At 39.2% G+C, this 22,714-nt stretch overlaps 1 protein-coding gene and 1 non-coding gene across 3 annotated transcripts; one reads left to right on the plus strand and one right to left on the minus strand.

The window, feature by feature from the left end:
- The first annotated feature begins 52 nt into the window (after positions 1 to 52).
- Positions 53 to 22,351, plus strand: GTF2H3 (general transcription factor IIH subunit 3). Of its 2 annotated transcripts, XM_067701114.1 has the most exons (13): positions 53 to 149; positions 3,144 to 3,223; positions 9,113 to 9,219; positions 9,613 to 9,779; positions 11,984 to 12,046; positions 12,925 to 12,954; positions 13,092 to 13,120; positions 15,897 to 15,971; positions 16,748 to 16,801; positions 19,985 to 20,053; positions 20,431 to 20,566; positions 20,680 to 20,716; positions 20,804 to 22,351. In XM_067701114.1, exons 1-13 carry the CDS (start codon positions 137 to 139, stop codon positions 20,871 to 20,873), a joined length of 930 nt encoding a protein of 309 aa, XP_067557215.1. In that variant the 5' UTR covers positions 53 to 136; the 3' UTR covers positions 20,874 to 22,351. The 2 variants fall into 2 exon arrangements, with proteins under 2 accessions (XP_067557215.1, XP_067557216.1); XM_067701115.1 differs by lacking the exons at positions 53 to 149; positions 9,113 to 9,219; positions 9,613 to 9,779.
- Positions 13,632 to 13,736, minus strand: LOC137204246 (U6 spliceosomal RNA). Its single transcript, XR_010933484.1, has one exon. It is a non-coding gene; the product is annotated as a U6 spliceosomal RNA (small nuclear RNA).
- Positions 22,352 to 22,714: the final 363 nt, after the last annotated feature.

The raw sequence follows: 22,714 nt of genomic DNA on the forward strand, positions 1-22,714 counted from the left end.
CGGGGCTGTGGCTCCGGCTCGCGGCCCGAGCCCAGCACTCTCTTACGTCACTCGGAGGCGCCGGAAGTTGGGGTGCGCCGTACCCCGGAGGCCCGCTTGACTGCAAGCGGCTGTTCGCTGAGGGAGACGGGCAGCTATGGTCTCAGACGGTGAGGGCTGCGATGGCGGGACCCGGACCCCGGGGCTGAGCAGACTTTACCCGGCCAGGGCCGGCCAAATGGAGTATCAGTATATTCTGGGGGCTGGGTGGAGCTTGTTTGGTCTTTAGAGGAGTAGCGAATGTACTCATTCAGTAAATATTTTTGGAGCGCCTCTTGTGTGCCCGGCGTTATTTCATGCCCTGGGAGATACATAGAGAACGTTACAGACTCGTGGAGGTTACCGTCTAGTGAGCGAGACAGACAGTAGGCAAGTAAATAAAAATAATTTTGAAGGGTGACAAGAGCTGTGACGACAATATAAAGTGATGATGGGGTCGATTGTGATTAGGGGATGATCAAGAAGGAGCTGCTTTCGATAGCGGTCCAGGGAAGACCAGTGATATTGAAACTAAGACTTGAGTGACTTTATAAAGACCCTGTGGCAAGTTGAGCCACTACATTGCAATGGGAAGACGGAAAGGGGGCACCCGGGGGTAGAGGAAGGTGGAGAGACTTTCGTTCATACATTAAGCTACCAGTTATAGAGCCTGATACCTTAAAGGGAGAAAAAAGGCCAGGGTGGTGGGAGTAGGGTGGGCTAGAAGGATGAGATCAGGGAGCTAGCCAGGTGCAGGGCCCTTGTGGGGCTTGATCTCTATTTTAAGTGTAATACAAAGCCGTTTTAGGGCTTTAAGCAAGGTAGGTTTACTATCTGATTTACGATTTTTTTTTTTTTTTTTTTGACCACGCAGTATTTTGCGGGATCTTAGTTCCCCGACCAGGGATAGAAGCTGTGCTCCCTGCAGTGGAAGCGTGGAGTCCTAGCCACTGGTCCTCCAGGGAAGTCCCTGATTTATGATTTTAAAAGATTACTTTGGCTGCTGTGTGGGAAGTGGACTGCGGAGAGCAAGAGTAGAAATAGGTCCTTTCAGAGGCCATAACAATTGTGCACGCATCCTTCATCTGTTTTAATCAATATCACAGCCCTGTGAGGGACGCAGACCTTGTATGGCCTCTGTCTACAAATGTGGAGGTAGAGACCCAAAAAAGGAAATTCATAGTGACATTCCATGTGTATATGGATACACACCTCTCCTGACAGGCAGCACTTTCTGTTTTTCTCAGGCTTGATAGTAGCAAGGAAGGCCCTGAGAGTTGGGAGGTGGGACCTGATGGAGAATAAGGCCAAAGGCTTTTGGGTAGAGGAGTGAGGGCCTGTGGGAGACACAATTAAGTGCCTCTTCTGTGCCAGGCACTTTCTTCTGTGATTTATGCAACATTACGTTATTCATTCCTCATTCTTTGAGGAGTCCACGGTTTAGAGGGCAGAGCTGGGAAGAGAGATCAGAAACACAGCTAAGTGTAAAATGAGGTAGTGAGTGCTGTCATGAGAAGAGAAGTGATGCTGTTGGTGTTCAGAAGTAGGCAGTGGGGCTTTGAAAAGCCACAGTCATTAGAGTCAAGCAGATCTGTCTTCAGAGTTGGGTGTTAGCTTTGCTACTTGCTAGCAGGCCATGTGACTTAGAGCAAGTTACTTTCTCTTGCAAAAGAGAAATACCATGTTTCCCCTAATCTAAGATAGTATTGATTATGAAACGTGCTTTTATTTTATTTAATATACCACTAAGAGAGAATAAAATGTGATCAGTCATAAGGGTAAGATGCCATCCTCAGTTCAGCATCTGTCAAACTTAAAAAAAAGAAAAGAAAAGAAAAGAAAGGAGGGAGTACATCTTATAAGTGGTGAAAGATAGCAAAAGATAGCAATAAGTCCCTTGCCGAGTTGTCAGCATGGGATGGGATGATAGGATTACATGTGCCGGACCTGATGCAGAGGGGCTGAGATTTCCAGTCTCCTGAGATGGGGGAGCCAGGACCTGTTGGAAGACCTAGGGAGGACTTCTGGGTGAAGACGTAGCATTGGTTTGGGGCCTTAGAGAGTAAGTAGGATTTGGGTATGTAAGCAGACATCAAAGACGGGGTGGGATTATCCTGATACAGGGAACAGGGAACTGGAGGATGGAAAGTATGGGGGCAGGAAAGGCATTGTTGCTTTTTGCTATTAAATGAGCATCCTGTTTTTTTCGTAACAGTGTGTGCTTATGGGTTCATATGTCTGTCACCTCAGAACGTAGGCTCCTTGAGGGCTTGGACTCAGTATCCTCAACACCTATCCCCAACACCTAACACTGGTACTTAGTGTAAATGTTTGTTGAATGAACTAATATGTTAAGTTAGCCTCTTTAGTTGTGTCTGTCACTTTGTAGAGAGTAGCCTAATTTTTTTCACAGTAAAATCTTGACATAGCAAGTGCTTTCCACTCTGGTTTTCACCTTGTTTTTTCTTTTTTTCTTTTTTTTGGCCTCACGGTTTATGGGATTTAAGTTCCCCGACTAGGGATCGAACCCAGGCCCTCTGTAGTGAGAGCTCGGAGTCCTAACCACTGGATCGCCAGAGAATTCCCCTCATTTTCACCTTTTATAGATTGGTTCCTAAGTATAATTGACCTTGCTGCTAGGTGATTTGATGGACTTGGAGCCAAATTGATTCTGTGTCTCCCTTTAAATCTACCCCCCCTGCCATCCCATGCCTGAAATTCTACTAGTGATTCTAACTACTGGTTAATCAGTGCTTTCTGTCCTTTACCAGCCATTTAAAATGCATATGTCTTTGGATTCACAAAAGAGATATTTATTGATCATCCACCACATGCTAGGCATTGTGCTCGGAGCAGAGGATAAGCAGTGACAAAAGAAACAAAGCTTACATTCTAGTGCATGAAAGGTACAGATGTACAGGAGGCAAGCAAGAGCTTGCTAAGGGCCCCCAGAGCTTTAAATCTTTAAAAGAACTTGGCCTTGTGTTAATTTCATGATTGTAGGATGATAAACATGTGAAGGCATGTAGTGGTGCTTGCTCTGGATCTAATTTACAAATCGAGAATGTTAGATTTGTTTCACTTTTATGAGGCTAATGTTTTTTATTTTTTGTTAATATTTTCAGAAGATGAATTGAATCTTCTGGTTATCATAGTTGATACCAACCCAATTTGGTGGGGAAAGCAAGCATTAAAGGAATCTCAGGTAAGATTGCTTGAGAAGGCTTTTGGATAATTCTGGTTTGACTGAGTATATGTTTATGTTGCTTTTTTATTAAGGTATAATTTACATATCATAAAATTCACCCATTATAATGTACAGTTCAGTGTTTTTTTTAAGTAAAAATCACAGTAAAGTTGTTTAACCATCACCACAATTCCGTTTTAGAACATTGCTATTTCCCCCCAAAGTTCCCGTGTGCCTGTTTGCAGTCACTGCTTCTACCCCCTAGTTGTAGGCAACCACTGATCTACTTTCTGTCTTTACGTTGACTTTCCTGGACATTTCATATATCGATTCCATATAATATGTAGTCTTTTTTAAAAAACACTTTCTATTTTGAAATATATTGTTTTGAAATAGTTACAGACTCACAGGAAATTAGAAAAATGGTACAGAGAGGTCCTGTGTGCCCTGGCTTCAGCGTCTCCCAGTAGTAACATCTTATATAACTGTAGGGCAATAGCGAAACCAGGAAATTGGCATCAGTACCATCTACAGCCTTTATTCAAATCACAGCAGTTTTGCATCCACTTGTGTGTGTATGTTTAGTTCTTGCAGTCTTATCACATGTAAGATTAGTGTAACCCCAACCAGAATCAAGATACAGAGCTGGAAAAAAAAAAAAAAAAAAGATACAGAGCTGTTTCATCGCACAGGAGCTCCCTGGTGGAGGCATCCTTCATGGTTGCTGTAACTTTCTAGTCCCTGGTACTAATCTACTAATCTGTTCTTCATCTCTAGAATTTTGTTATGTAAATAAATCAGACAGTATGCAACCTTTGAGGCTGGCTTTTTTTCACTCAACATAATGCCCTTGATCTATTCAAGTCGTTCCATGTACAGAAGTTTGTCCTTTTTATTGCTGAGTAGTAGTCCATGGTGTGATGTACCATAGTTTGTATAATCGTTCACCTATCAAAGGACATTTGGGTGGTTTCCAATTTTTGGCAATTACATAAAAAGCTGCTCTGAAAATCTATATACAGGTTTTTGTGTGGATGTAAGCTTTCATTTCTCTGGGATAAATGCCCAGAAGTGCAACTGCTGGGTCGTATGTTAATCACATGTTTGATTTTATAAGAAACTGCTTTACTGTTTTCCAGAGTGGCTATACCATTTTACATTCCCACCAGCAAAGTATGAGAGGTCCAGTTCTTTGTATCTTTACCAGCATTTGCTGTTGTGACTTTTTTATGTTAGCTGTTATTATTATTATTATTATTATTATTATTAGCCTCACCTTGCAGCATGCAGGATTTTAGTTCCCCAACCAGGAATTGAACCTGGGCCCTCAGCAGTGAAAGCACAGAGTCCTAACCACAGGACTGCCAGGGAATTCTCTCGTTAGCATTTTATAGTTTTCATCAGACAAGTTTTGTAGATTTATACCTAAATACATGTTTTTTAGCAACTGTAAATGAGTAGTATGTTTCAAATTTTGGTTGCCACCTATTTAATATTAGTATATAGAAATATGATTGATTTTTGTGTGTTGCTCCTATATGCTGGGACTTTGCTTAACCTACACTTACTTATTAGTCCTAGCAGTGTTTTTTTTTTTTTTTTTTTTTTTCGGTACACGGGCCTCTCACTCTTGTGGCCTCTCCCGTTGCGGAGCACAGGCTCCGGACGCGCAGGCTCAGCGGCCATGGCTCATGGGCCCAGCCGCTCCGTGGCATGTGGGATCTTCCCAGACCGGGACACGAACCCGTGTCCCCTGCATCGGCAGGCAGACTCTCAACCACTGCGCCACCAGGGAAGCCCACCTAGCAGTGTTTTTTAGATTCCTTGGGATTTTCTAAATAGACAGTCATGTCATCTGCAAGTAGGCACAGTTTTATTTTTTTCCTTTCCAATGCACATACCTTTTATTTTCTTCTCTTGCTTTATTGTACTCATAAGACTTACAGTACTACATTCAGTAAGAGTGGTGAGAGTGGACATCCTTACCTTGCTCCTGATCTTAGAAGGAAAGCATTCAGTCTTTCACTGTTAAGTATGGTGTAAACTGTAGCTTTTTTTTGTAGATGCTCTTCATCCAGTTCAGGAAGTTCTCTTCCTAGTTTTGCTTGGAGATTTTTATCATGAATGGATGTTAAGTTTTGTCAAATGATCTTTCTTCATCAATTAATGATTTTTCTCTTTAGCCTGTCAATATGGTGGATTACACTGATTGATTTTCAAATATCGATCCAGCTTTGCATTCCCAGAATAAACCCCACTTGGATTCAGTTTTTATCTATTTTATGATAGATGCTGGTCTATAGTTTTTTTTTTTTCTTTTTTGTACTGTTTGGCTGATTTTGGCTTAAGGGTGATACTGGCTTCATAAAATGAATTGGGAAGTGTTCTCTTCCGTTTTCTGGAAGAGATTATTTAAAATTGGTATCAGTTCTTTAAACTTTTGGTATAGTTCTCCAACGAAATTGTCTGGACCTGGAGATTGCTTTTTGGTGAAGTTTTAAACTATGAATTAAATTTCTTTAGTATTAATTAAACTATTTGAATGATCTTTTTCATGTTGGGTGAGTTTTGGTAATAGGTAGTCTTTTGATTTTGGCTTTTTTCACTTAGCGTAATATTTTTGAGGTTCATCCATGTTGTAGCATATATTGGTGGTTCCTTTTAATTACTGAACAGTATTTTATAGTATGAATATACCTCTTGCTTCCCTGGTGGCGCAGTGGTTGAGAGTCCGCCTGCCTATGCAGGGGACACGGGTTCGTGCCCCGGTCCGGGAGGATCCTACATGCCGCGGAGCGGCTGGGCCCGTGAGCCATGGCCGCTGAGCCTGCGTGTCCGGAGCCTGTGCCCCGCAAGGGGAGAGGCCACAACAGTGAGAGGCCTGCGTACCACAAAAAAAAAAAAAAAAAAAGCTACTTTGAATGAATATACCTCTTGTTTATCTGTTCACAGACATTTAGATTGTTTCCCCTTTTTGACTATTATGAATAATGCTGGTAATTCACAAACAAGTCTTTGTATGAGCATATGTTCGCATTTCTCTTGAATAGTTAGAGACCTATGAGTTGAATTACTGGGTAATATGGTAAGTTTAGACTGAACTTTTTAAGACGTTGCCAAACTTTTCAAAAGTTGGTACACCCTGGGACTTCCCTGGTGGTGCAGTGGTTAAGAATCCGCCTGCCAATGCAGGGGACAAAGGTTCGAGCCTTGGTTCAGGAAGATCCCACATGCTGCAGAGCAACAAAGACTGTGCGCCACAACTACTGAGCCCGTGAGCCACAACTACTGAAGCCCACGCACCTAGAGCTGGTGCTCCGCAACAAGAGAAGCCACCACGATGAGAAGCCCGTGCACTGCAATGAAGAGTAGCCCCCACTCGCCGCAACTAGAGAAAGCCAGCCCACAGCAACGAAGACCCAATGCAGCCAAAAAATAAAATAAATAAATGAAATAAAATAAAAAAAAAAGAAGTGGCCAAAAAAAAAAAAGTTGGTACACCCTTTTCCATTCCCATCAGAAATGTATGAGAGTTCCAGTCTTGTCTTCACATCCTTGCTGACGCTTGTCTATCTTTTTGATTATAGTCATTCTAGTGTAGGTGGTAATATCTCATTTTGGTTTTAATTTGCATTTCCCTAATGACTAGTGATGTTGAGTCTTTTGTTCGTATGCTTATTAGCCATCCATATATTTTCTTTGGTGAAATTTGTATTCAAATATTTTGCCCAATTTAAAAATTTTTAAGTTGGACATTTTCTGAATGGTGTCTTTTTTAAAAATAACTTTATCAAGCTAGAGTTGACATACAATGAGCTGTACATGTTTAAAGTGTTTACTTTGTTATGTTTTAAGTGTTTAATTTGTTATGTTTTCACTAATGTATACATTCATGAAATTATCACCACAATCAAAATAATGAACATATAGATCCATCACCCCCAAAGTTTCTTCCTGTTCCTTTGAATTCATCCCACCCACCTCTCTGCCTGTCCCCTCCCGAGGCAACCAGTGATCTGCTTTCTCTCACTATAGATTAGTTTGCATATTTTAGGTATTTATATATATGGAATCAAACAATTTTTTGTTTTGGGTTTTTTTTTTTCTTTTTTGGTCTGGTGTTTTCACTCAGCATAATTATTTTGAAATTTGTCCATGTTGCTGCATGCATCAGTAGTTCATTCCTTTTTATTGCTGAGTAGAATTCCATTGTACAGCTAGACCAGTATATCACTGCATATTACCATATTCTCCAGGAAGACTGTCTTATTTTGAACTCTCATCAGTGGTGTATGAGGATTCTGGGTTTGTTTTTTTTGGTACCAACACAAGATGCTCTGTTTTCTTATTTTATCTTTTGCCAGTATGATGTACCAAAATGATCTCAATTTGCTTTTCGTATATTTAATGGTCCTTTGTATTTCTCCTCTGGGGCATTGCCCATTTTTCTCTTTGCATATTCCTTTTATTTATTTATTTTTAATGGTTTGTGAACACTCTTTATATTAAAGGTTAACTCATCTGTCATACGTTGCAATTATTTTTTTCCAGTTTGTAATTTGCCTCTCACTTTTTTTTTTTTTTTGCGGTATGCCGGCCTGTTGCTGTTGTGGCCTCTCCCCTTGCGGAGCACAGGCTCCGGACGTGCAGGCTCAGCGGCCATGGCTCACGGGCCCAGCCGCTCCGCGGCATGTAGGATCTTCCCGGACCGGGGCACGAACCTGCGTCCCCTGCATCGACAGGCGGACTCTCAAGCACTGCGCCACCAGGGAAGCCCTCACTTTTTTTGTTCAGTCTTTTTTTTGCCATACAGAAATTTTAATAGGTTTGTTTTACATTTTCAAAAATAGAATGAGTGAAATTTATCAGTTTTATTTTCTGCTTGAAGTATTTCTTTAAGAGAAACATGCTTTATTACATGATTATAAAAATATCCACCTGTGTTTTTTTAGTAATATTAGTACTTGTCGGAATGTAAACTCCATGAAAGAAGGGGTCTTCGCCTGGCATATAATAGGTGCTCAGGATACTTAATGAATGAATTCAAAAGTTTTACAATTACCAATTTAATCAGTATATATTAATTGTCTATTCCATGTGTAGCAATAGTTTTCTAGTAATTTTATCATAGAAGTTGTGATATGTTTGCTATTCCCTGAATGTTATGCAGAAAACATTTGTGGAATATTGTAGTGATGTAGAATTGGTTTCATAAGTAAAATTAGAAAACTATAGTTTCTTTTCTTCAGGTTTATCCATATTTTTGCTATGAATATATTTATTTATGAATAAATAGGTTGTATCAATTAACAGTATAACAGCTGGAAAAATAACAGTGAAAATGAATGTCTTTGCATATGATTTCTTGTCTCAGTTGGAATTTTTGTCTTTCTTGGGTTTATATTTCAAATTGGACTGTTTTCATTATCGTGGAGGATGAAAATGTAGCTGGTAGACAGTTATGTAAGGGAGGAGAAAAAGTAAGGGCAATTCTCTATAACCAGTATTAGTAAAGATTGATGCTACTGACTAAATTATATTTAGGTCATCTCTAGCACAAATCAGTCATCATGTTTATAAAAAAGGATGCTATCTCCTTACTTCCCCAGTTCCATCCCATCTCCCAACAGCAATTCTTCCTTCATTTTGCTCTGCTCCGTGGGATCTGACCTGCCATGTGTTGTTTTTCTAAGCAAGTCAGAAATGAGCAAGTCTGTGCTGTTCAGTATTGGAAAACTGTAGGTTTCAAATGTTTTTGCTTATGACTTTGGAGGGGGGGAGCTCCAGAGCAAATTTTTAGAAGTGAATAATTGTCTAAAATTTAAATGAAATCTTAATCATTTCAAGACCTGACGTAGCTATTTGGATAGCTAATTTACCTTTCTTTTGTCTTCTGTTTTTCAACAGTTTACTTTATCAAAATGCATAGATGCAGTGATGGTGCTAGGAAATTCTCATTTATTCATGAATCGTTCCAACAAACTTGCTGTGATAGCAAGTCACATTCAAGAAAGGTATGACCATTATGATTATTCTTCCTGTTCAGTGCTTAGGGACCCTTGGACCAGATATTACTGGGGTAGATAAATATACCTCAAATAATAAACTGGTAGTAGGTAAGAATTTGGTATGAAGCATTTCAAGAGACAGTAACCCAGTACCTTCTTTATTCTTCTCGTTTTTTAAGAAAACAGTGGAATCATCAAGATATTCTGTGGTGGTAGACTCATGTTTGCCCACTTGCCTATTTTCTACATTCTTTAAAACTGAAATTTATTATGGAATCTTGAGAGTCTGGAATTGGTGTGGTTTTTGTTACGTGTGCTGGATTTCACTTTGATGTTTAGTGAGGGCTTCAAGTCCTGGTGTAACTAGGTTCTTTTCGGTGTTTTGTTTTTCTGTTTCAGTCGATTCTTATATCCTGGAAAGAATGGCAGACTTGGAGACTTCTTTGGAGACCCTGGCAATGCTTCTTCTGAATTTACTCCCTCAGGAAGCAAAGATGGAAAATATGAGTTGCTAACAGCAGCAAATGAAGTTATTGTTGAAGAGATCAAAGATCTAATGACCAAGAGTAACTGCTTTCAGCTTTTTTTTTTCTTCCATTATTGCTGTTTGCATGTGGAGTTGAGTGTGGAGGTCCTTGAGGCTTTGAGTCCAAAACTTTGAGCATCTCGATACTATTTACTTCATTCTCTCTTTTCTTTTAAAAAATCTTTTCCATCAAAGCCTGTGCATTAGCTGCCTGACCTCTGCAGCATTGACCCTGTTCACCATCCTCCGCTTCTTAAAATACTCTGGTTTCTGAGGATAGCCTGTTGACCTATTTTTCCTCTTTTTTGGACCATTCTTTCTTCCATTTCTGACTTTTTCTTCTTAAAAATATATACATTTTTTTATTCTGCTGGGTTATTTTCTTATTTTCTCCCTCTGCGTGTTCTCATCCACTCTTGTCATTAATTATCATTTATTTATGAACACTTCCCAGTTTTTGTCTCTAATCTAGCCTTTCTTTCAACTTGCAAATATCTCCACTTAAATGTCCCACAGTCTCATTAACACGGCCCAGACCAGTTTCATTGTCTTTTCTCTCAGACCACCATTTCCATTTCCTATTTCTGTCACCCCCCAGCCACCTACTTTTGCAAAATTTTCTGTTTTGACTCCTTCCTCCTCATCCAGCATCTAATCAGCTATGAGATCCTATTAATCTATCCTCAGCAGTATCTCCGAAGTCTGACCCCTTATTACCTGCCATCTAGCTGAGCCTTGGCAGTGCTGACGTTTTGGGCTGGGTGATTCTTTATTGTGGGGCTTTCCTGTGCTTTGAAGGAAAGGCCTCAACCAACTGGATGCCGTAATATCCCCCGGTTGTGAGAACCAGATGTCTCCCATGGGGCACGGTTGCCCAGGTGGAGAGCCTTTGCTCTAGATCGTTGTTACTAACTTCTTAACCGACTCCTGTCTCTCTCCGTTCCAGTCTTTCCACTCAGCATCTAGAGGTATCATCCTAAATATCAGAGCTGCTGTTCCCGCCCTTAAAGACCTTTTGCTGATTCCCTGTTGCCCGCAGGCAGTGGTTTCAATCTGTCTCCTGTGTCCAAATCACCTGTAGGGAAAAGGCAGTTCTAGAGACAGAAAGTGGATTAATGATTTCTCCTGGGGCTGGGGAGGAGCAGAGAAGTGATGGGAATGGGCCCAAGTGATCTTTCGGGGTGATGGAAATGTTCTACAGTTGGATTGTGGCGAGGATTTACATCCCTATAAATTTACTAAAAATCATTGACTTGTGTGCTTAAAAAGATAATTTTGTGATCTGTAAGTTATACCCCAATAAAACTGTTAAAAATCACCTGGAGGGCTTGTTAAAATGAAATACTGAACCCCACTCCATAGTTTCTGATTCAGTGGGTTTAGGGAGGGCCCAAGAATTTGTGTTTCTATTGAGTTCCCTGGTGATATTCCTACAGCTGGTTCTCGAATCATGTTTTGAACAACCACTGGCCCCTAGGGCAAAGTCCCAACTTCTCAGTATAGTGTTCCAGACCTTTCCTGGTCTGACCTCCCCATGGGGTATCAGTGCTCCTGGACCAGTTGCAGGCCCTGTTCGCACAGCGTGTCAATCTGGTCTCCCCACCTTCTTGTGCTGAAGGTATAGAATTTTTATTTTTATGAGAGTGACTGTTTTTCACTCAAGTCTCTGAATAAGTTGTAAACCTCGTCCCTGCCTCCCACAGCCAGGGCACTTTCTCCAGTCCTCTTATCACGGCTTTCCCAGGCAGGTGGGAGGCAGTGGGAAGGGCTCGGGGCCTGGCCAGGGGCCACTGTCCAGGCTGCCTGCAGTTGCACAGGGCCTCTGCTACTGCTTAGGTCATTGAGCAACCACAACCTTCCCCAGTAACACCAGGATACTTTTTATTATCTGTTTTTTATAACATAACCATTTTAACCATTTTTAAGTGTACAGGTCAGTGGCGTTAAGTACATTCACGCTGTTGTGCAAAATCACCACTGTCCATTTCCAGAAGTGTTTCATCATCGAAAACTGAAACTTTATACCCATTAGGCAACAACCCCCCATTCCTGCCCCTTCAGCCCCCAACCACCGGGGTATTTTAAATTGAGAAAATGTTTAAAAATTGCTTATCTATGTTTTTAAACCCAGTTTGAAAATGTCATCTGATTTCATTCATGAAGAAGAATGCTTTGGTTTGAAAATGATTTTAGGTCAAGAAAGTACCTAAAAATTCCCTTTTTAATGTTTTTTGTTATCTACAGGTGACATAGAGGGTCAACATACAGAAACTCTGCTGGCAGGATCCCTTGCCAAAGCTCTTTGCTGTATCCTTGGTGTTTTAATCATTCAGAAGGTGTTTTCCTGTAATAAAGAGATCTGAACTTGTGATAGTTCTCAGAACCTTGGGTGCCCGTGTTAATGGAAGGCATGAGTGTTCTAAAGTGGTAGATAATCAAAAAGTAGTTTATCTTGGCTTTGACATGTTTTTAGACAAGCTAAGAATGAGAAGACTCTAGTTTCTCCAGCACGTCTTGCCCGTAATTCATTGTTCCTCAGGATGCTTCTTTGCTTCTTATTAGACAAATTAAAAAAAAATTTTTTTTCGTCTCCGTGTTGGAAGCAGGGTTTAATTTAAAAAGCCATTTACTGACCCTGGGGCTTATTAAATGAGCAGCTGCTTCTCTGCGGGAGAATGCATTATTTTGCACACCTTTATAAGCATTTTGATTATGTTTGATATTTTCTCAGCCTTAAGTAATTTAGTTTGTTAGTTTTGTACAATATTGAGTCTGTCCAGACCTTGATTGGGGGTGTCTGATCATCTGGGTATGCTTTTCAAATTCATTATCTCATTTGATGGTGTATTGATTTACTTGTGTTCCCAGTATTCAAATCCAGGACATGGTGGATAATCATAGAACAAGCAGGTGGATAATCAAAGAACAATCAAATCTACTAATTTTAATTTTCTGGGATAAAGATCATATTTTGGTCGGGTTACAAAGCCCGCTTGATTACAGAGTTAGTAATTGGAAGCTCCCAATCAGTCTTGTTTTATGTGTTTATTGTGGGCCTTGGAGCTTTTCCTTTTTTCAGCTGGGTGGATGCTGGATTTATTTAACTAAAATTGAGGTTATTTTTCTGTTTACTATTAGTATTTATGAAATAATATTTTAAAATTCCTTAATGCTAAGAAAATAAGACATTCATAGAATGAGCAAGGATGTTAAAGGTAGGCACCTACATTCTTCTATCTTTATTTTACTACTATAACTTTCAGGTACTGTTTAAAAACTGCTGAGAAAACCTTATATGTAATATGTTTAATAAGATTCAGTTAAATTGTACACTGTTTTTATCTCTTTATAGATAATCAGGAAATGAAATCAAGGATATTGGTAAGATTAAAAAGATATCAAAACGATGTTTTTATACCAGCTAAAGCCAATTAGAAAACATAATGGGAAATAAGACCCATTTATAGTAGAAACAATAATTATTAAGTACCCAGAATTAATTAACAAGGAATACGTAAAATTGATTATGATGAAAAATGAAAATTCTGAGAGACATGAAATAATTGAATAAATGGAGAGCCATATTTTTTCTTTTTAAAATTCGTACTTTATTATTTATTTATTATTATTGTTTTTAACATCTCTGTTGCAGTATAATTGCTTTACAATGGTGTGTTAGTTTCTGCTTTGTAACAAAGTGAATCAGCTATACATATACATATGTCCCCATATCTCCTCCCTCTTGCATCTCCCTCCCTCCCACCCTCCCTATCCCACTCCTCTAGGTGGACACAAAGTACCAAGCTTGTCTCCCTGTGCTATGCAGCTGCTTCCCACTAGCTATCTGTTTTACATTTGGTGGTATATATATGTCCATGCCACTGTCTCACTTAAAAATATGGAACGCTTCACGAATTTGCGTGTCATCCTTGCGCAGGGGCCATGCTAATCTTCTCTGTATGGTTCCAATAAAATTTGTATTTTTTTTAAATTGAAGTATAGTTGACATACAATATTATTTATGTTACAGGTGTATGATACAGTGATCCACAATTTCTAAAGGTTATACTCCATTTATAGTTATTATAAAATATTGGCTATATTCCCCCTATTTTTGTACAGTTGTACAGTGTATCCTTGTAGCTTATTTTATGCATAATAATTTGTACCTCTTACTCCTTTACCCCTATATTGTCCCTCCCCTCTTCCCTCTCCCCACTGGTAACCACTAGTTTTTGGAGATCCATACTTTATTCTTCAATGTCAATTTTTCCAATATTAAACTGTAAGTTCAATGCAATCTCAGAATATTAATCAGATTTTTTTTTCCTGGCAGAGTGGGGGGATTTAAGAAAGTCAACAGTTTATCTGAAAGAATAAATCAATGAGAATAGCCAGGAGCTTTCTGAAAGAAAATGGTAGGCAGGAACTTGCTCCAATTGACTTAAAGAAAGACACACAACATAAGAGTTGTGAGTTGTTAAGTTTTATCCAGAGTCTTACTGAGGATTATAGCCCAGGAGACAGCCAGGCAGCTGTGAGGAAACTGCCCCAAAGAGGTAGGGGAGAAGCCAGTTTATATGTGATTTTTTGGCTAGGAAATTCATGCAGTCAAGCATATATCTTGGTAAAAGATTACGGCTAATCACGAAGAACAGATATCTCAAGTTAGTGATTTTAGTGCTTTTCTATTTCTTTTTTCAGTTCTTGTCTGCGAAGAGGCAAGAATCTGGGGTCATTGAAATTCTTCCTGAGATATGCATCTAACTATCTAAAGGCCTATTTATCCAAAGCACAGAGTCCCTCATCCTGTTTTTCATCCTGAACTCCTCTCAGGGTGCGCTGTCGGTGGGCAGCTGCAGTGAGTTCCCCGTTAACCCTTGTAGAACTGGGTAGTGAGCAGTTCTCTTTGTTCTTCTTTGTGCACACTCCTTTAGGCATTAAAACACATTATAAAGCTACAGTAACTGTGGTTCTGGTATAGTAGTAGGCAAACAGATAATGGAAAAGACTAGAGTCCAGAAACCAGGTACAGTGGGGTTTGACATATGATAAACGAAACACTTCAAGTTAGTGGGAAGGAAATGGATTATTCAATAAAAGGTACTGGGCCAGTTGATTGGCCATTTGCGGGAAAGCAAAGCTAGATCTCACTGCTTATACCTAAACACATTCTAGTAAAGATCAAACATTTCAATGTAAAAATTCAAGTCATAAAAGCTCTAGAAGAAAATATCTGTTTATAGTCTTGTGTTGATGAGTATCTTGCTAAGCATGATATGAAACTTTAAAAGGAAGCGTAAGACCTCAAAAAAATAACCCCCCCAAAACAAGGATGGGAAAAAAAAAACTATTAGGAAAAAGTACTTTCAGTATAGCTACCTGACAGGATTAATGTAATATTTCTAAAATAAAAAAGAGCTCTTGTAAATTAATTTTTAAAAGTCAGGGTTGACTCTAAAGAAACAAGTGGGAAACGAGCAATCTGCAGAAGAGGAAATGAAAATGACCAGTTAGCATTTGGAAATACGGTCAGCCCTACTAGTGGTTACTCCCTTGCATCGCCCATGGGAGGATAAACTGGTACAGCTTTTCTGGAGGGCAGTTCGGTAGTATGTATCAAAATTAAATGTGCAGACACTTCTGTAATCTCACTGATTATTTTAGGAGCTAATCAGAGAGTTGTGCAAAGGGTAGATGAGAGCGTTCGTTAGAGCATTGTCTAAAACCGAGGTTTGGAAACTGCTTCAATGTCTTCTATAGATAATTGGTTAAACGGTGGAAATCTATGAACTCAGCATGAAGGATGGTTACATCCAAATTTATTGATGTAAGATTTTACCCCCAGATATTGTGGACTGAAAAAGCAGGCTGCAGAACACTAGATAGAGTATCATCCTGGGGGGTGTATGTGTGAGTATATATACACGGCCGCATAAGTGCTCTTTACAAACTATTAACAAGGGTTATTTCTTGAGGGATAGGATTTGGGGGAGATTTTTGCAGTCATCTTTACAGTTTTAGGTATTATTTAATAATAACTTCAAAGACAAATTAGAAAGATGATATTGGTTGTAATTTGTAGTATATTGTGATGACATTTGAGTGAGAATACTAGGATGTGGCTGAAAGGTATTAACATGGATGTGATTTTTAGGTTATTAAGGCTGCAGAAGACAGCACGTTGCAGTATATGAACTTCATGAATGTCATCTTTGCAGCACAGAAGCAGGTGAATTGAGAGCCTTCTTTTTAAAGAATACTGGTTTCATAATGAAGGAGTTAATTTTATTGTTTGAATGACCTACTTAGAGAGGTATTCTGACTAGATACTTATTAAGGGATTGGGAATCTAGAATCCATATTTTGTACAATACTAGTCATTTCTCTATTTTGGGTCCTGGACCCTTGAGAATCTGATGGGTCCCCAGAAAAATATGCACTCAAACAGTTTTGCAGATAGTTTTGTGGTATTCCTGCAACCATTTAGCCCATCCTTGGACCCCAGGCTAAGAATTCTAGGTTTTATAGTTTGCTGCATACCTTGCTTCAATTTCTCTGTCTCTTTGCTTCAAGGAGGTCTTAAAAAGATTTGATATTTTTACTTTGCAAATAACCGAAGTGTTCAGATGAGTTATCACTAATACGTTTTCTTCTTTGATATGTTAAAAAAAAAACTTCCTTAAAACTTCAGTTTTAACCTAAAGTGCTACTATAGCCATGTAAAATATTCTCCATCTTGGAGTGGTAGCATGACATAGTGAAAAGACCATGGACTTTGGGGACAGGCAGACTGGGGGTGACAGCACTGCTTCCCTTTGGCTCTGTGACCACCGCCCGGCCAAGGCCTGGGTGCTTCAGCTGTAAAATGAAAATCAGATATCTACCTTGCAGAGTTATTATGCATGTTAAATGAGCCATTTTAAGAATAGCGTCTGGCATATAGTAGGTTCTCACTTAAGGTAGTCATTATTATTCCTATAATATTTTTTGAAATGTTCATTTCAGAATATTTTGATTGATGCCTGTGTGTTAGACTCTGATTCAGGACTCCTCCAACAGGTATATTTTATTTTATTTTATTTTTATTTATTTTTAAAAATAAATTTATTTATTTATTTATTTAATTTATTTTGGCTGTGTTGGGTCTTCGTTGCTGTGCACGGACTTTCTCTAGTTGCAGCGAGTGGGGGCTATTCTTCGTTGCAGTGTGCAGGCTTCTCATTGCGGTGGCTTCTCATTGTGGAGCGTGGGCTCTAGGTGCACGGGCTTCAGTAGTTGTGGCTCGCGGGCTGTAGAGCACAGGCTCAGTAGTTGTGGTGCATGGGCTTAGTTGCTCCATGGCATGTGGGATCTTCCCGGCCCAGGGCTCGAACCTGTGTCCCCTGCATTGGCAGGCGGATTCTTAACCACTGCACCACCAGGGATGCCCAAAAGGTATATTTTAAATGAACGTTTGGTGTTGGTGGTTATGAAAGTGTGGTGTGTTCTCTTACTTTTTGTTAAATGCTTTTCATCTACCAGTCTTCACACATTTTTATTTTTTAATATTTTATTTATTTACTTATTTAGGCTGTGCTGAGTCTTAGTTGCGGCATGCGGGATCTAGTTCCCTGACCAAGGATTGAACCTGGGCCCCTGCACTGGGAGCTCGGAGCCTTACCCACTGGACCACCAGGGAAGTCCCCACACATTTTTAGGGATTAGCCTGTATGATGCTTTAGATTAGAGCACCAACATCTCTCTGGTTTCTTTGATATTTTTACTTACATTTTACACAATGATTTGATTGAATTTGTAAAAGTAATTTACACATTAAAACAAATTCAAGCAACACAGAAAAGTATTTTTTAAAAGTTAAAAAAAGGGCTTCACTGGTGGCGCAGTGGTTGAGAGTCCGCCTGCCGATGCAGGGGACATGGGTTCGTGTCCCGGTCTGGGAAGATCCCACATGCCGCGGAGCGGCTGGGCCCGTGAGCCGTGGCCGCTGAGCCTGCGCGTCCGGAGCCTGTGCTCCGCAACGGGAGAGGCCACAACAGTGAGAGGCCCGCATACCGCAAAAAAATAAATAAATAAATAAAAATTCCCTTCAAATCCTATCATCTGAAAGTTACTGTTGTTAGTATTAGGGGAACAGCATGACAGATCTTTCTATACATACAGATGGAAGAATAGGTCACTAAGCAAAGACTTTTATAAAAATAGGATCATATTCCAGATCTGCGCTATTCTTTATGGTAGCCATATGGCTGCTGAGCTCTTGAAATGAATCTGATCTGAATTGAGGTGTGCATAAGTATACACACTGAATTTCAAAGACTTAGTATTGAAAAAAACAATGTAAAATATCTCATTAATGATACTTATAATGATTACATGTTAAAATGATAACATTTTGGATATATTGAGTTAAATAAAAATGCTCTTAAAATTAATTTTATCTCTTTTTTTAAAAATAAATTTATTTTTGGCTGCATTTGGTTTTCCTTGCTGTGCACGGGCTTTCTCTAGTTGCAGCGAGTGGGGGCTACTCTTTGTTTCAGTGCATGGGCTTCTCATTGCAGTGACTTCTCTTGTTGCAGGGCACGGGCTCTAGGTGCGTGGGCTTCAGTAGTTGCGGCACACGGGCTCAGTAGTTGTGGCTCGTGGGCTCGGGCGCAGGCTCAGTAGTTGTGGTGCACGGGCTTAGTTGCTATGCGGCATGTGGGATCTTCCCGGACCAGGGCTTGAACCCATGTCGCCAGCAATGGCAGGCAGATTCTTAACCACTGCGCCACCAGATGTTATTTTTAATCAAAATATGAAACTGAATTTTACTTTAACTAAAAAGGAAAAAGAAAAAAAACAGAAATAAGACTGAAGAAATTACTAAACTTTTGATAAACGTTTTTTGACTGCAAGAAATATTATTTCCTAAAAGATTAGTTAAAAGCACAAAATTGTAGAAAACTTTGAGTTTAGGTTACTGCTGGGGATGCATGGGGAAAGGGAGATACAACCAGAAAGTACACCAGCTACAAAGGTTCTAGAATTATCCTATTTCTTAAGCTTGATGGTAAGTGCATGGTGTTTGTTGGGAATGTGAAAAGGTGCAGCCACTTTGGAATACAGTCTGAAACTTCCTCAGAAAGTTAAACATAGAATTACCAGTTGAGTCCACAATTCCATTCTTAGATATATATTTAAGAAAAATGAAAACGTGTCCATAAAAGATACTGTATGTGAATATTCATAGCTGTGCTATTCATAATAACCCAGAAGTGGAAACAACTCAAATGCCCATCAGTGGATGAACGGATAAATAAATTGTGGTCTATCCATGCAATGGAATATTATTTGGTCATAAAAGGGAATGAAGTACTGATACATGCTACAATATGAATGTACCTTGCAAACATTATCCTAAGTGCAAGAAGTAAAAGGAAACATATTGTCTGATTCCATTTGTATGAAGTGTTCAGAATAGGCAAGTCCATAGAGACAGAAAGCAGATGAGTGGTTGCCAGGGGAAAGGAGGGATGGAGAATCACTGTTAATGGGGATGGGATCTCTTTTTAGGGTGATGAAAATGTTCTGCAACTAGATAGCGGTGACAGTTGCACAACTCTGTGAATATTCTAAAAACTAGTAAATTGTACACTTTAAAAGGGTGAGTTTAGGGCTTCCCTGGTGGCGCAGTGGTTGAGAGTCCGCCTGCCGATGCAGGGGACACGGGTTCGTGCCCCGGTCTGGGAAGATCCCACATGCCGTGGAGAGGCTGGGCCCGTGAGCCATGGCCGCTGAGCCTGCGCGTCCGGAGCTTGTGCCCCACAATGGGAGAGGCCACAACAGTTAGAGGCCCGCGTACCGCAAAAAAAAAAAAAAAAAAAAAAAAAAAAAAGGGTGAGTTTAATAACGTGTGAATTACGTCTCAAACTGTTACTAAAAGATACAATGAGAATGAATAAACATGGCAAGAATAGAAATTTATCAGTAGCAAACTAACAGGAAAAAGGGCTTGTACTCTATACTACAGTCTTCAAAGGGTGAAAGGGTGTGGGCCAAGGGGAACGCAAGATATTTGAACATCTGAAGAGGTAGCTGCAAGTTTCTGGTCCTCCTGCACTCTGGGAAGAGATTCCCTTTTAATTCGCTGTGTCGTATCTTCCTCTCCTTTTGGAGACCTGAAGAGTTGCTGGTGAGAATGACCTCCCGCTGGAAAAGCTAAGCGAGTGCTGGTTTGGCTGAGAGCCCTTTGTCTTGCAGGCTTGTGACATCACAGGGGGACTGTACTTGAAGGTGCCTCAGATGCCCTCCCTTCTGCAGTATTTACTGGTAAGGAAATGTCAACAGTGAACCTAATGCCTTGAATCCGTGAGACCCCTGTTTCCTGGGGAATGAACGGGAGTAAGATGGCTGACGCTTAGTAACTGGAAGAAAGGAACAGAGGGGTGACCTAGGGAATTCGAACTTAAGGGAGTCTTTGGACCCTGTAAGCTGTATGCGGAATGCTGTATGCCTGTGTGGTGGTGCTCAATAATTGTGGAATGGCTAGAAACACATTTCTAATAGTCTATTTCTAATAGACTTTCAAGGAAAATCTAATTTAGTATTCTCAGTGTTTACTGGCTAATATCTGCTATCTGTGTCCTGGCTTCGGATTGTTTTCCCCAATGTTTTAAATAAAATTTCCTTGCTTTTTTTTTAAACAGTGGGTTTTTCTTCCTGATCAAGATCAGAGGTCTCAGTTAACCCTTCCACCCCCAGTTCACGTTGACTACCGGGCTGCTTGCTTCTGCCATCGAAATCTCATTGAAATCGGCTACGTGTGTTCTGTGTGCTTGTCAAGTAAGTTCACGTAGCGCTGAGTTTTTCTATGTTGTGGAGGAGTGTGCAGAAAACATCTCCAACTATGTGACTGTTAGACCGTCCTGTTCATTTTTCGTTTTTTCAATTTGCAGTATTCTGCAACTTCAGTCCTATCTGCACTACATGCGAGTAAGTATCTTTGAGGCTGTGTGGCTGGCTTGCCCTTTATAGAGATTTAGAGCATTAAAAAGTATTTCCTTCTCTGTGTTATTTCAGGACAGCCTTTAAGATTTCTCTCCCTCCTGTACTGAAGGCCAAGAAAAAGAAACTGAAAATGTCCGCATGACAGTAAAAATTGTTTCCCCATCACTTAGAGCTATTAATAGAAATTATATGGCAGAATCTTTGTTAGGAAGGCTCTGAAAAAAATAGAGATATGTGTAAGATAAATTTTAGTGAACTTTCTTACAGGAAATATACTAAAACATCATCCTCATCCTATGCTTCCTGGGGGCTGATTTATTTGAGGGAGTCATTCTATGCAATGTACCCTAAAATTTTTTCTGACTGGTTTTTGTCCAGAAATGGAGGAAGAAAGCACAAATTTGTGATTTTTTTTTTTTAAATGAGGTGATAGTTTGTCAAAGCCATTCTGTACTGACTGATTATAAGTGTCAGAACCTACCAAGTCTAGGTTCTTACTGTGAAATGTATGATGTGAAATTTGAACACAGTTTTGGAAAAAGTGACTATTTATGGAGTAATGGCATTAATCAAGATAGAACATGTTACTTGAGTCAACACTTCGACGGTAGTCACATAAATAAAATCCTTGTTTTCTAGATTGAGATTTAGCTCCAGATATTAGCAGATACTTATTCTTTTGTCTGACATTAGTACATGTTTGGTCAGAGTTATCCAAATGATAGTTTGTCACTGAATATCTCTAAAATCCGATTTTAAGTGAGTAAGGAGAGTGAGTGCAGTAGTCTGGTGGGAACTTTTTCTTTAAGAACAGTTGTGTGAAGAGCTTATTTGTGAAAGCCAGGGTCTGGGTTCTGAGAGGGAATTTCTTGGGGAGAATGGATTCTGTACAGTGAAGTGTTGCCCCACATAGAATTCATCCCTTTTTTAATGAGGAGGGGGAAAGCATTAATACTGGAGAACTGTTCTCTAGAAGTTTTGGACTTAATACTGAAAAATTCTATAAGTTCAAAAGAAAAATTATTTGCAACAATAAAAAACTTATTTTTCTATGTAACCTTGAAGTTATTAAAAGTGCTTTTAAATTCCAGCAGAGTGTAGGAAGCGTTTTTAGGAATGGTGGCCAATTTAATTTTTTTTTAAAGTAAATTGACAAAGACCTATTTGTGTATACAACCTTGTATATAAATAAGATTTTAATTTTCTCTTGATGTCATCTCAGAAACTGAGTCTCATTTAAGCAATTTGGTGTTTGGTTGGATTATTTCAAGTAGATTTTATATTCTGCATTTTCAATTTTGTTAACAAATACACAAAGATTTTGGTGATCACTTTGCAAGTATTTGCTAACCTTTAAGAATCTGTTTGTCTTTTAAAAATAATATTTAATATTTCACAGCCTAACTATGTGTAATGGAGATCTCTATTTTAAGTCTAGGAAACAAAGAATCATATATCTAAAGATGAATAATTTCAAACAAGCTGATAAGGTTTTTGTTATTACTTTTTCATTTGACATGTTTTATGAACTGGCCTAATTCTGTTTAAATTTTATTTTTAACAGTTGTGTTTGTTGTTTATTTTGTATAAATGTTTATAATAAAATAATTTAAACTTTCATATTTGCTTATTTCCTCTCATTCATTGTTTATTTCATGCTCATTCAATTCATCTTCAACTCTGTACTTTTTACCTGGATTTGGTCACATGTCAGACAGTTTTTTATTCAACTCTGAAGAACTTTAATTTCAAATCTTGCCAAAACTCTCACAAAAATATTGTTACAAATACTATACAATTATAGATTGATATGAAATTTTTAATACAAGATTTCTTACACACCATACATGGATTCTTGCAGTGAATTGGTTCACCACTGCTCTGATGGCTAACAAAATGAGTGAACATTTATTGAGTGCTTACTATATGCCAGGCATTAGCCTAAGCTCATTAGATATGCTACCTCACTTAATTCTCACACAA

This window comes from Pseudorca crassidens, chromosome 12 (genome assembly GCF_039906515.1).
Source record: "Pseudorca crassidens isolate mPseCra1 chromosome 12, mPseCra1.hap1, whole genome shotgun sequence".
NCBI lineage: Eukaryota > Metazoa > Chordata > Mammalia > Artiodactyla > Delphinidae > Pseudorca > Pseudorca crassidens.

Excerpts from the sequence above, each read along its gene's own strand:
- GTF2H3 (XM_067701114.1), top strand. Across the intron at positions 12,955-13,091 it reads AATGAGCAAGGATGTTAAAG|ATAATCAGGAAATGAAATCA; the intron begins GTAGGCACCTAC and ends ATCTCTTTATAG. Across the intron at positions 20,717-20,803 it reads CCTATCTGCACTACATGCGA|GACAGCCTTTAAGATTTCTC; the intron begins GTAAGTATCTTT and ends GTGTTATTTCAG.